We start from the raw sequence: 14,065 nt of genomic DNA, 5'->3' as shown, positions 1-14,065 counted from the left end.
GATATACTTTTTTGTGGATATACCTACGAGAGAAGGAGCGATACTTGACCTGGTGGGAAATAAGGTAGGACAAGTGACTGAGATGTCAGTGGGGGTCCACTTTGGGGCAAGTGATCATAATTCTACTAGTTTTAAAATAGTTATGGAAAAAGAAGAACTGATCAAAAAGCTAAAGTCATAAATTGGAGTAAGGTCTATTTTGACAGTACTAGACAGGAACTTTCAAAAGCTGATTGAGGTAAGCTATTCACAGGTCAAGGACAGTAGAGAAGTGTGGGGTCTTATGAGACAAGAATGAGATGAGAGTTCAGAGACAATACGTTGTTGTTAGTGTGAAGCGCAAGTCTGGTAAATGTAGGGAATGCTGGATGACTAGAGAAATTGAGGCTGTGGTCGAGGAAAAAGGGGAGGTGTATATCAGGTATAGACGGCTGGGACTGAGTGAACACCTAAAAGAGTATACTTAAGAGAGAAATCAGGAGGGCAAAAAGGGGACGTGAAATAGTTTTGGCAAATAGAGTTTAGGAGAAACTACAGAGATTCTATAAATCCATTAAGGGCAAAGAGAAATTAAAGTGACAATAGGGTCCCAAGTCCAACATGGCTGTTTATGTGCAGAACCGCAAGAGATAGGTGAGATACTTAATGAATAATTTGCATTAGTATTTACTGTGGAAGGAGGATATGGAAGCTAAGGAATTTGAGGAAATAAACATTGATGTCTTGAAAAGAAGTCATATTACAGAAGGGGAGGTGCTGGAGGCCTTAAAACACTTTAAGGACTTTATTTGATGATTCCTAGAACTTTGGGGGAAGCTGGTGAAGAGATTGCTGGGCCCCTTGCTCAAATATTTGTAACATAGATAACAACGGGTGAGGTGCTTGAGGTCTGGAGGTTGGCTAATGTGCCATCATTTAAGAAAGGCTGTAAGGAAATGTCAGGGAACAGTAGACCAGTGAGCCTTAAGTTAGTGGTGGGTAAGTTGAGGCGATTCTGAGGGATAGTATTTATATGCATTTGGAAAGGCAATGACTGATTAGGGATAATCACCATGGCTTTGTGGGTGGAAATGATTTCTCACTAATTTGATTTGAGTTTTTTGAAGAGGTGACAAAGAAGATCGATGAAGACAGACTGGTAGACATAGTCTATATGGACTTCAGTAAAGCGTTCGACAAGGTTCTACCTGGTGAACCAATTTAGTAAGGTTAGATCAAACTAGATCCAGGGAGAGCTAGCCAATTGGATACAAGATTAGCTTGGAGGCCAGTGACCAGTGGTGTGCCATAAGGTCCACTGCTTGTTGTACTTTATACAAATGATTTGGATGTGAATGTAGGAGGTATAGTTAGTAATTTTGCAGATGACACCAAATAGTTGGTGTAGAGGTCAGTAAATTAGGTTATCATAGAATCGTCACAGTGTGGAAGTAGGCCATTTGGCCACCAAGTCTTCCCTGACTCCCTGAAGATGGCCCCACCCTTACTCTGACCCTATAACCCGGCATTCCGTGTGGCTAACCGACTTGGTCTACACATCCCTGGACACTGGACGTTTTAGCATGGCCGATCCACCTTTGGACTGTGGGAAGAAACCCGTGCAGACACTGGGAGAACATGCAAACTCAATTCAGACAGTTGCCCTTGGGTCAAATTGAGTTCGGGTCCCTAGCATTGTGAAGCAGCATACCCAACTACTGAGCCACCACCACCCCCAAGAGTACAATGGGACCATGATCAGATGGGCCAAATGGGCTGAGGAGTAGCAGCTGGGGTTTTCATTTAGATAAAGGAGAGTCGTTGCATTTTTGTAACACAAACCAAAGCAGGATTTATACAGCTAATGTAGGGCTCTGAAGAGCATTGCCGAACAAAGATCTAGGGGTGCAGGTGCATAATTCCTTAAAGGTAGAGTCACAGATAGACAACGTGGTGCAGAAGGCATTTGGCGTGCTTGTCTTCATTGGTCATTGCACTGAGTGTGGGAATTGGAGTGTCATGTTGCAGCTGTACAGGACGTTGGTGAGGCCACTTTTGGAATATTGCTTACAATTTTGGTTGCCATTCTATAGGAAGAATGTTGTTAAACTTGAGAGGGTGCAGAAAACATTTACAAGGATGTTGCTGGGATTGGAAGGTTTGAACTATAGCAAGAGGATGAATAGTCTGGGGCTTTCTTCCCCTGGAGTGTTGCAAACCGAGGGTGACCTTACAAAATCATGACAGGCATGGATAAGGTAAATAGCCAAGGTCTTTTTCCCAGGGTACGGGAGTCCAAAACTAGATGGCATAGGTTTATGGTGAGAGGGGAAAGATTCTTAAAAAAATAAAGGACCTGAGGGGTAACTTTTTCACGGAAGTGGTGGAGGCTGGTACAATTACAATTATTTAAAAAGGAGTCTGGGTGGGTATATCAGTAGGAAGGGTTCATAGTGATATGTGCCAAATGCTGGAAAATAGGACTAGGTCAGATTAGGATGCCTGGACAGCACAGATGAGTTTGGACCAAAGAGTTTGTTTCCATGCTATATGACTCTCTGGTTATATACTGAGCCCACGATCACTCTGCTCCTCGTCTCCCGCGCTCGGTGGGACTCTGACTCCGTTCTTCATTCCCTCCAGGTAAGGTACTTCGAGAATTTAAAAGTAGAGGGAAGAAAATCTACAGCAAGAAGGGGAAAAGGGGCTGGAGCACCTTACTCTGCCCCACCATCTTAATCGGAAGCATATAGTGACTTCAGACATTAATCGTTTTCATGAAAGACAGACTTACGTTTAGATCACTTTTTAATACCACAGAACTTCCAGAGCACATAAAGGCAATGTCAGGAGCTCATTTCCACACTGCAGGCTCTTGTGAAAAGCAATGCAATAGTGTTAATTGAGGCACATGTATGCCAGGACATGAGAAATAACTCCACTGGTCCTGTCCAATAAAGTGCCATGGAACCTTTCAAATCTACCTTAGGAAGCAGACATGGGTTCAGTTTAAGGTATTCACTGAAAAGCAACTGTGTATGTTGCGTCATGTGTGATACAAAAGTATGCGCATCCTACCACAAAACTGTTTACAGAAATTGGGAAAACTTACCATAGTAAGTCTTAGTCTTAGTAGATCTTTATACTTTGTCTTTATATGAATCAGTATGAAATAGAAATATCATAACTTAAAGCAGAATGGAGCCAGTGTTTATCAGAAAGCTCTTACAAGCTATGGGTATCTGGTGATTTGTGAGGGAAAAAAACCAAAGTGTTGCAGAAACTTAGCAGATCGTGCAGTATCATTAGAGAGAGAAACAAGGTCAACATTGAATCCAGTATGACTCCTCATGAGAACCCTTTTTTTCTCCCACACTAAGGTGTTGGAATAGAGAGAGGGAGAGAGAATCAGAGGTGAAGGGTGGAGGAATCAAGACTGGTATCATTACCTGAGTTTTTAGAGCTTGCATCCCTTAACATCTGAAAGGAAGAGAAAAAGTTTCTAGTCGTTGTCGAATGAAGAAAAGAATGAATTGGAAATGAGTACAGGGACAGCTTTGTGATAGCGTATGGCAGCATTAATGCAGAGAGGTCATGAGTGTGCATTTGGTGACACATATTACAATATAGGCCTCAGGATGCAACAAGAGCAGCTGTCTGTGGACCATGATGTCTTGTAGATACAGGTAATTTTGTGTGGATTCCAAACAAAGATGGAACTGTTTTTCTCCAGGACATTGACTATGAGGAAAGGTTAAAAAGACTAGGATTGTTTTCACTGGAAAGATGGTGGCTGAGAGGAGACCTGATAGACGTCTACAGAATTATAAAAGGCATAAAAAGGGTGGATAGTCAGAGGCTTTTACCCAGGGTTGAAGTTACAATTACAAGGGGGCACAGGTTCAAGGTCAGAGGGGGAAAAGTTTAAGGGGGGCCGTGTGACGGAAGTTTTTCACGCAGAGTGGTAGCAGCCTGGAAACATTACCAGAAGAGGTGGTGGAAGTGGACACATTGAAGACATTTAAGAGGCACCCAGATGGGTACATGACTAGGCGGGAGTAGAGGGATACGGATTGAAAACTGGCAGGTTTGTTTATCAACTAATGAGGGCGTGGTGGTCGGCACAGGCTTGGCAGGCCAAAGGGCCTGTTCCTGTGATATACTTTTTCATTTGGTCAAAATATTACAGATGCTGGAAACTGGAAATAAAACAAAGTGCTACAGAAATTTGGCAGATCTGTGAACGTCTGTAGACCGACAGTCATTTTTCAAATCCAGTATGACTCTTCTTAGGAGCACAACACATTTATGGGCTTTGATTTTGCTCTGCAACTAGTATTTCTTATAAATCAATGCAGAAGTGTTAAATCAGTAATTAACTTTACATGACTTTGTACCCCAGATACAGTGCAGATGTTAGTGATTTTTACTTTTACTTTTGAACCAAGAATAATTTTGTTAATGAAAATTGGCTGGCTGTCTGTAAGTTTAAGAGCTCTGTTTATGTATTTATTTAAACTTTTAGGATATAGAATATTTTAAGTTGTTTAGCTCTTGAGCTATATTTAACACTAATTAATTACAAATTATGTTGTATCTGCACTGACTGTTTGAGTGAACAATATCACAATGCTATTTTTCTACCTTTTCCCCATAACCCTGAATATTGTTTCTCTTTAAAGAATTATCATTCCTGATGCTATGTTGAATACATCAATTGAACCTGTCAGCAGCGCACTACATTCTATGTGAAAAAGTGTTTTTCTCACGTCACATTTGCTTCTTTTCCAGTTATGAATTACTTGAGAGGGTACAGCTTATTTTTATCCACTCTGTCTAATCTGATCATAATTTGAAAACTTACCACAAATCTCCCTTCAGTCTTCCCTCTAAGGAGAACTGTCCCAACTTCTCCAGTCTCATCCTCATAATTATTTCATCCCTGCAACCATTCACATAAACCTGTTCTGCACTCTACCCAATGCATTCGCATCCTTTCTGAAGTGTGACAGCCAGAACTGGACATTGCATTCCAGCTGAGCTGTAATTCGTATCTTTTGCAAGTTCAGCACAACCACCGTGCTCCTGTATTCAGTGCTGCTATTAATTAGGCCTGGAATGCTGTAATTTATAACTGCTCATTCTATACATGTGTCTGTGCTTCTGTACACACTATTTTCTGTCGTATCTCCATGTTCTTCCCACTAGAATGCATCACTTCTCCACACTGAATGTCATTTGCCTGCTCCATCAACTTGTTAATATTCTTTGTAGTTTTACACTGTCCCCTCCCTTCACAATTGACAATGCTTCCAAGTTTTGTATCATCTACAAACTTGGAAACTGTTCCCTGCATGCCAGGGTCTAAATCAATAAAATACATCAGGAAGAGAAAAATCCCAAAAGTCATTCCTGGGGAACCCTTCCACAAACCATCTGCCAGCCCAAAAAATGGCCCATTACTTTGTTTCCTATCACTCAGCTAATCTTGTATCCATGTTGATACTGTGCCATTTATTCAATGAGCAATAACCATTCTCAAGTCAGTTGTCTGGCACAGTAGCAAATGCCTTTTGGAAGTCCAGTTATGCCACATCAACAGCAAAACCCTCATGAACCCTTTCTGTTACCTCTTCAAAAAAATTCCATCAGGTTCACAAAACACCATTTTCCCTGAAGAAATCTTTGTGAAATTGCAACATTTTTCCGTATGACTTCAACTCCATACCAAATAATTGTTTCAGAAACAACCACTTGTGCACACAAATATCTGAGTTGATATTGTAGGTAAGATTTCATCAACTTTACTGTTTCTTTTTTATCACAGTATGATACAGACTTCTATATCCTTGACAAATATCCTCTTGCTGTGAGACCTTTCTATACAATGCCAGATCCACATGATCCCGTAAGTAAAACTTGTAGTTTGAAATGACGTAATAAAACATAATTCAAACAAATACAATTATTTTAATATTGTTCTGACATGTTTTAAAACAATACAGAAGTATTCCAACTCATATGACATGTTTATGAGAGGAGAGGAGATTTTGTCTGGTGCTCAGAGAATCCACGATCCTCAACTTTTAACTGACCGAGCACTCCAACTCGGGATAGGTGATGTATACATCTTATTTTAGATTTAAACATCTTCAAAATGTCAGATTTTGGTATTATCTGGATCAAAAATGTAAACAGGTGCAATGACTTCAAAATTGGATTCTGTTGATGAGATCACTATTAATTCCTTCAATCCAGCCTATTTATTTTAGAGTAGTGGCTAACTGTATGCATCAGCTGTGGCCAGATACAGCTGCCCAGACATGTAAGTTGCGAGGGAAACGAAATCTGCTATCTTACGCTGCAACTGATGTTCCCACGAACTGAAAATAAAGGAATCTAGTTGGCCCAAGATATGGGTATTGCTTTCATTCCTGTACAGATTTGACCTTAGAATTCATCGAATCCCTACAGTACGGAAACAGGCCCTTAGGCCCAACAAGTCCACGCTGACTCTCAGAGCATTTGACAGACCCATCCCCCTATAAACCACTTAATCTACGCATTCCTGAACACTACGGGCAATTTAGCACGGCCAATCCACCTAGCCTGCACATCTTTGGACTGTGGGAGGAAACCAGAGCAGTCAGGGGAAACCCATGCAGACACAGGGAGAATGCGCAAACACCACACAGGCAGTTGCCTGAGGCGGGAATCGAACCCAGGTCGCTGGCGCTGTGAGGCAGCAGTGCTAACCACTGAGGCACTGTGCTGCCTTATCTGTAAAACATTTGAGTAAAATGACAACAGTAATCTCTTCTGTTATGTATTTGAGAAATAACTCTGGTTCATACAGTCAAACTTTTTTCTATATATTTATACAGATGTGGAAAAGATAAAATCGTATATTGACTCCTTCCGCTTTGGTGCTCCTCCACATGCAGGTGGTGGCATAGGTAATGTTTTGTTTCTGCTCCTGGCAAGTAATTGCAAGTTGATTTAAACATGTAATTGTGTTCATCCTTTTCTCATTCTCTCAACGTTTAGGTTTGGAACGGGTCACCATGCTGTACCTGGGTTTGCACAACATACGTCAAACATCTATGTTCCCACGTGACCCCAAGCGACTAACTCCTTGAATGTGTCCAAAGTCTAGAAAGATTTGATCTATCATTACAATCTGGTGTGTGTTTTTGCAAAAGTGATCAGTAATAAATATGACTGTGCCAAAATTACAGCTCTTCCATTGCACTGATTGCTAAATTCACATTTGATAAGATTTTTAAAAGTTTCAAACTGCTTAAATTAGACTTTTGAGCATTGAAAATATGTAAAAAGTAATACCATCATGACCATTTTTAATGTAACAATTTGCAACATAATTTTTCAAGAATATAGGGAATTTACTGCAATGCATAGAGAACTATGTACATTGGATGCTTGTGGGAACTGTAAGATGGCTCGCATTAATAACCTTAACTTGAAGTGGTAGATCAAAGAAAGAAAATTACAAGGTACAAGCGGTGAAGTGATAACTTAGTGGTAGCAATTTACAATTTTAAATTAATTCTAGACACACCAAATTCTAATAAATGGATTAATTACTTAAAAAGGAGTGATTTTCTTGTAGTCTTGTGTATTATTTTACTAATTAGCATTGATACATTTCCAGCATTAATGAACAAATGTCAATGATTGTAGCCCCACCCCCTACTAATCTTGCTATAGCTTCTGTTATAGAACAGTTTACCTACTGCAGCTGAATATTTACTTGGATAGGGGTGGGTTCCACCTTTTGGCCTACTGAATTATCCTGACAGAAATTTTGGATTTGCACTCTATATTCTCTTGAGTTCAACATCACTGGTCATCCTGCACCGAAGACATTGTGGTCCCTGATATAACATGTAGTAATATGATGCAAGACTAGAACTAGTAAAATCCTGGCGTACTAATAGCATGACAAAATTAATTGTAAAACTGGCAATTTTATACTAAATGTGTGGACAGGTTAATAGTTTCATACATTTTTTGGATTTTTGATTCTTGAGATCAAAAATAAATTAGAAACCTAGAAAACAGGAGCAGGAGTTATCCCTTTGAGCCTGCTCCACCGCATAGCTGATCATCCAACTCAGTACCTTGATTTTTTAGCCCAAAGAACTATACCTAATTTCTTAAAAACATTCGATGATTTGGCCTCAACAGCTCCATGGTAGAGAATTTCACTGGCTTACCACTTTCCTCTGGGTGAAAAGAATTCTCATTTGAATGCCAAATGGCCTACCCTGTATCCTAACATACAGACCCAACGGTCTGAATATTTGCACTGCTTGTCAACTCATTTGAAGATCCACGCAACAATCGTAACCAATCCAACAAACATGCAAATATCTTGAGAGGTGTTAGAACATCATACACCAAACTTCTTATTAACTGGCACCTATGACACCAGACGGATGCCGGTTGATCAAATATTCCAGATAATCGTGAGGTTTAAAATCAATGTAAAAACGCACACTAAGTAATAGAATCTTCATGTAGCTCTATGGACCAGTAAGAACATGACAATATTATCTTTTTATACTAATATAAAACAAAGAATTGTGGATGCTGGAGACCTGAAACAAAAAACAAATTGCTGGAGAAACTCAGCAGGTCTGGCAGCATCTGGAAAGCAATTAGGGTAAGCATTTAAAGTCTGATAACTCCAGCTGAGATCAAGAAACAGGCTAAAACTTTGTTTTAAAGTTTGTGATAATTTCACACCCCACCCAAACGGTCTTTTGCACCTATGTCACTGTTTGTTTTATTTTTCTTTTGTGTAACAAATATATTTTGTTGTTGAGAACCGTTGCCAACTTGTGAATGTGTTTCAGTGAATAACCACCATGTTAACCAATTGCAAAAATTAAATACAGCAAACATTTTGTTAACCATCACAAATAGGGCCAGGAATGTGTCGGTTAAACACATATTCCTCTGTATCAAGAGATCCACATAGTCAACAGAAAAACACAAAGAAATAGAAGTTTAATGGAGATGGTATACCTCTCACAATTGTACTTTATTGAAGTGATTTATGATGTAAAACTGCAACTTTGCCTTAAATAAAACTTAGCGATGGACAGCCTTTTCATTTGCACCCTCAACTGACAACTCGGACAGCGCAATAGATCATAGTATTCGAGAAGAAATGATTCAAAATTGAATCAACTGTTATTTTGTGTGGCTATTTGAACAAGTATAGTTACATTGGGGTAAATAAACTAAGAAACAATAATAATTGCATAGAATAATACAGTAAATTTAGCAGTATTTGAGGTATATTTTTGTCAACCAGAAACAATTGATTTTCGGAGAGTCGAGGAGGTGGTGGAGGCTGGTACGATTACAACACTTACATGGCAATTGGATGTGTATATGAATAGGAAGGGTTTAACAGAGATATGGGCCAAATCGAACTAGAATTAATTTAGGATATCTTGTCGGCCTGTACAAATTGGATTGAAGGGTCTGCTTCCTTGCTGTACATCTCTATACTCGTGATCTCATCACTCCTTCTAGTTGAGAAACTAGAACATTTATAAAAAAGGTGTGACTTGGTATTTACATAATCGGAATCACAGAATTTGCATAATGCTGAAATGGGCCATTTAGCCCAACAAGCCAACACCGCTTGAACAGCACCCAATCTCCCCACCCTTTCCCTGCAGCCCTACATTTCCTAAGGCCAATGCAGCTCACATATCAATCCCTGAACGGTATGAGCAATTTAGTATGGCCAGTCCACCTAACCTGCACATCTTTGGACTGTGGGAGGAAACTGGAGCACTTGCCAGAAACCCAAACAGACAGGGGGAGAATGTACAAACTTCACACAAACACTTGCCTGAGGGTAAAAATGAACCCGGGGTCCTGGTGCTAATCCCTGAGCCTCCTTGCTGTCTGTCCATCCGTGACAAAATATTTTTTAAAAATGTAAGTGCTAATAATAGATTTGAAATAGGACAGCAATTTAAGAATGCCCATCAATAGACCCACGTCATGTCAGATTTCAGACTTCAAGTCATCTGGTGGTAAATCAATCAACCAACCCTTTTAAGAGGGTCAGAAATCACACAACACTGGGTTATAATCCAAAGGGTTTATTTGAAAACACAAGCTTTCAGAGCATTGCCCCTTCCTCAGGTGAAGCACACAAACACAATTTATAAGTAAAAGATCAAATGGGTCACAACTGTTGAGGATGTATTCAACAAAGCTAAGATGCTGTTAAATCTTTAATCAAGTTCAGAAAGCACATGACGCCAGGTTACAGTCCAATAGGTTTATTTGAAAACACAAACTTTCAGATCCTCAGGCCTTCAGGTGTTAGCAAGAGAGGTGGCATCAGACACAATTTATATGTAAAGGAGACCTCTGACCTTGTCCAACACCAGCACCTCCACATCTTTTGAACAATAAATGGCACAACTAGTCACTCTGGCATCCTCGATTAGCTTAAATGGAACAGGTACACTTTGTAAAATGTAGTCTTTTAACTAAAAGAACGCTTTCAGCTTCTCATCTTAAACGCTTATTCCTGCTCCCTCATTTCATATGCCAAGTGATGTAATTTTTCCAAAAACACATTGATGACTTCTGCACCTTCAGGACTGCAGCTTGAACTGCCAATCTAGTAGGTCCTATTTCATTTGAGTTACTTTGCACATTTCACTTTGTAATTTCTATTTTTGCATAATTTCATATCAAACTCACACATATGACCCAACTGGTACTGATCCACCTGTCTGCTGCCCATTCAAATATCTGATCTAACTGAAAACAAACACTGGAGATCACAGTTGATCAGACGATATCCATGGAGAGACAGCAAGCTAACGTTTTGAGTCTAGATGACTCTTCATCAGAGCTGAATTGAAGTGTGGAGGGGACAGCATTTATGCTATATTTGGGGTGGGTATGTGGTAGATGTGGGTGAGGGGTGCTGATGGGGGAGAAAAAAAGGTACTGCTAGTTCAAATTAAGAGATCAGAATGTGAATGGCAGAACAATGGTGTATCTAACCGCTAGACTTGAAAGAAAAGACTGTCCGACTTGGCCGGGGTGGGGGGGAGAGGACATGATGACAGCGAATGTACCAAGTTTGCACGATGATTCACTGGAATACTGCAGCAAGCTGAGGACAGACAAGTGGGCATGTGAGCAGAACACTGCGTTGAAACAATCATCTGTGGGAAGGTCGGGGTCATGCTTGTGCACAGACTGGAGGAGGTGTTCTGCAAAACGGTCACCCAGTCTGCAAATGGTTTCTCCAGTGCAGAGTAGGCCACACTGCGTGTTGTGAATACAATAAACAAGATTGGTGGAGGTGAAATGCTGCTTCACCGAGAAAGACTGTTGAAGCAGTTGGAGAATAAGCAGGGAGTAGATAAAGGGGCAGGTGTTGCACCTTCCACAGTCATACGGGAAGGAGTCATGGTGTTGGTTGTTGTGGAATGGACAATGGTGTCCAGAGGGAATGTTGCCTGTGAAATACAGACGGCGGGGGGCAGTGAGGGGAAGATGTGTTTGGTGGTGGCATTTTGCTAGAGTTGTCCGAAATGGCGAAGAATGATTCTTTGAATGCAAAAGCTGTTGGGATGAAAAGTGAGGACAAAGGGAAACCTGATCACACTGTTGAGAATGACGGGAAGGGGCGAAGGTGGAAGCACAGATGATAGGTCCGACTGGGTTGAGGGTCCTGTCAATCACAGTGGGAGAGAAACCACAGTTATGGAAGTCATAAGCCATGTCAGCAGCACTGTACTGGAAGGTGGCACCATCCTAACAGATGTGATGTAGGTGAAGGAACTGGAAGAATGGAATGGAGTCCTTGCAGAATATGGGGTGTTAAGAGCTATAGTGTATGTAGCTATGGGAGTCAGCAGCTTTGCAGTGGATGGTCAGTTTATTCCCGGATTTGGAGACGGAGGTGAAGGAAAGGAGCAGTAGTGTTGCAAATGGACAACGTGGAAGTTATAGAGGGGTTGAAATTGGAAGTAAAATGAACAAATTTTTCAACTTCCTGGCAGGAGCAGGAAGCAGCACCAAAGAAGTTGTCGATGTTCCCAGAAAAGAATTGTTGGTATGGACTAGTGTAGGACTGGAACTTGTTCCACATACCCCATAAAGAGGCAAACATAACTGGGACCCATTTGCGTGCCGATAGCCACTCCTTTGACTTGGCAAAAAAAAAAATTGTTCAGTGAAAGAACAAGTTCAGCCAGGTGGAGGAGAGTGGTGGTGGATGGGGAATGCTCAAGCCTCTGGTCAAAGAAGAAGCTGACAGCTCGCAGACCATCCTGGTGGGGAAATAGAAGTATAGAAGAATTGGACATTCATAGTGAACTGGAGGCAGTTAGGGCCAGAGAATTGGAAATTATCAATATGGTGGAAGGCATCAGAGGAATCACAGATATGGATGACAGGGTCTAGACATATGGAGAGAGGGTGGAATCAAGGTAGAAGGAAGTGAGCTTGGTGGGACAGGAATAGGCTGATATGATGCATCTACTGGGACAGTCTAGTTTGTGGATTTTGAGAAGGAGGTAGAAGCAGGCTGACCAGGGTTGGGAGACTACAAGGTTGTTGGCAGTGGGGAGGGAAGATCTCCAGAGATAACGAGGTCAGTGACAGATCTGGCAACAATGGCTTTATGTTCGGATGTGGGGTCATGGTCCAGGGGAGCAGTAGGAAGAAGTGTCCGAGTGTTGGCGTTGAGCCTTCACAAGGTAAAGATCAGTGCACCAGACTACAAAAGCACTATCTTTGTCGGTGGGTTTGATAACAAAACTAGAGCTGCACTTGAGTGAAGTCCAGCAATATCGAGGAGGGGGGGGACAGGTTAGAGTGGGTGAGAGGAGCAGAGAAAATGAGACAGCCGATGTCACGTCAGCAGTTTTCATTGAAGAGACTGAGGGTAAGTAAGAGGCTAAGGAATGGTGACCGCTTCGCAGAACACCTCCAGTGTGTGCTTGGAGACAATAAGTTCTGCAGATGCTGGAAGCTAGTCAATAGATGGGGAGCTGGAAAAGCACAGAGGTCAGACAACATCGGAGGAGCAGGAAAGTCAACATTTCAGGCTGAAACCCTTCATCAGTTCTGCAGAGGGGGAGGGGAACCCAGAAATCAATAGGGAGAAGAGGATAGGTGAGATGTAGATAGGTGGATTCAGGTAGGTGGTTATTGTAGTTGGTCAGTGAGAAGGGTGGAGCAGATAAGTGAGGCCAAACATTAACTGGAGGAACAGCACCACATTTTTCACCTTGGGAGCTTACAGCCCAATGACCTGAATATTGAGTTTACCAGCTCTGATGAAGGGACTTCTAGACTTCAAACTTTAGCTTGCTGTCTCTCCATGGACCCTCCATGACCTACTTTGATCTCCAGCATCTGCAGTAATTTTCTCCTACAGATCTCTGATCCTCTGGCTTGCACTTTCTTAACTGACCTTCATATTTCACAATCCCTTCCCTCCGACCATCCCTCTCTTATTAGGGAGAAAGAAGCAGTAAATGAAGAGTAGTAGAGGAAAAAAAAACACATTTCTGAACTTAGCATTAAATCAAATAGCTGCATTTACAAATTTAAGAGTATTTAAAAGTCTTTTTTTTTGAAAAATTCCATAGGACCTGTTCTAACTGTAGGCTTTAGTTGTCGCAACGTGATAAGATGATTCACTTAACATCGTTTCATTTAAGGAATGGTGTCAGAAGTGCAACTATAAAATTGAGCCAAGTACTACATAAGTGGTCAGCAGAAACGACTGGATTTATGCTGGCCCCTGTAAGTAAGGAGGAAAATTTGGAAAGGAGGCACAGGTACTTGGCAAAACAGTAGCAGCTCTTTAAATGCAGCCAACACCTCAATTAAAGTGGCTTCATCTCCAAGCGTACGTTCTCCCTACATAAGGTCAGAAAGCACACGACATCAGGTTATAGTCCGAGATAGTAAGAACTGCCGATGCTGTTGTCAGAGATAACACGGTGTGGAGCTGGAGGAGCACAAGCAGACCAGCAGCATCAGAGGAGCAGGGAAGTTT

The 14,065-nt window shown here is 41.3% G+C and overlaps 1 protein-coding gene across 1 annotated transcript in view; it reads left to right on the top strand.

Moving 5' to 3' along the window:
• Positions 1 to 7,598, top strand: part of dars1 (aspartyl-tRNA synthetase 1) — an 82,816-nt gene extending 75,218 nt beyond the window's left edge. The window contains exons 15-18 of the mRNA XM_048533969.2: positions 5,807 to 5,887; positions 5,985 to 6,096; positions 6,864 to 6,935; positions 7,027 to 7,598. Of these exons, the coding sequence (XP_048389926.1) occupies positions 5,807 to 5,887; positions 5,985 to 6,096; positions 6,864 to 6,935; positions 7,027 to 7,118 (357 nt within the window). The 3' untranslated portion in view covers positions 7,119 to 7,598. The remainder of the gene's footprint in view (positions 1 to 5,806; positions 5,888 to 5,984; positions 6,097 to 6,863; positions 6,936 to 7,026) is intronic.
• The last annotated feature ends 6,467 nt before the right edge of the window (positions 7,599 to 14,065 follow it).

This window comes from Stegostoma tigrinum, chromosome 7, assembly GCF_030684315.1.
Source record: "Stegostoma tigrinum isolate sSteTig4 chromosome 7, sSteTig4.hap1, whole genome shotgun sequence".
NCBI lineage: Eukaryota > Metazoa > Chordata > Chondrichthyes > Orectolobiformes > Stegostomatidae > Stegostoma > Stegostoma tigrinum.
Note: the sequence above shows the minus strand (reverse complement) of the source record. Positions and strands in the feature narration are given on the sequence as shown.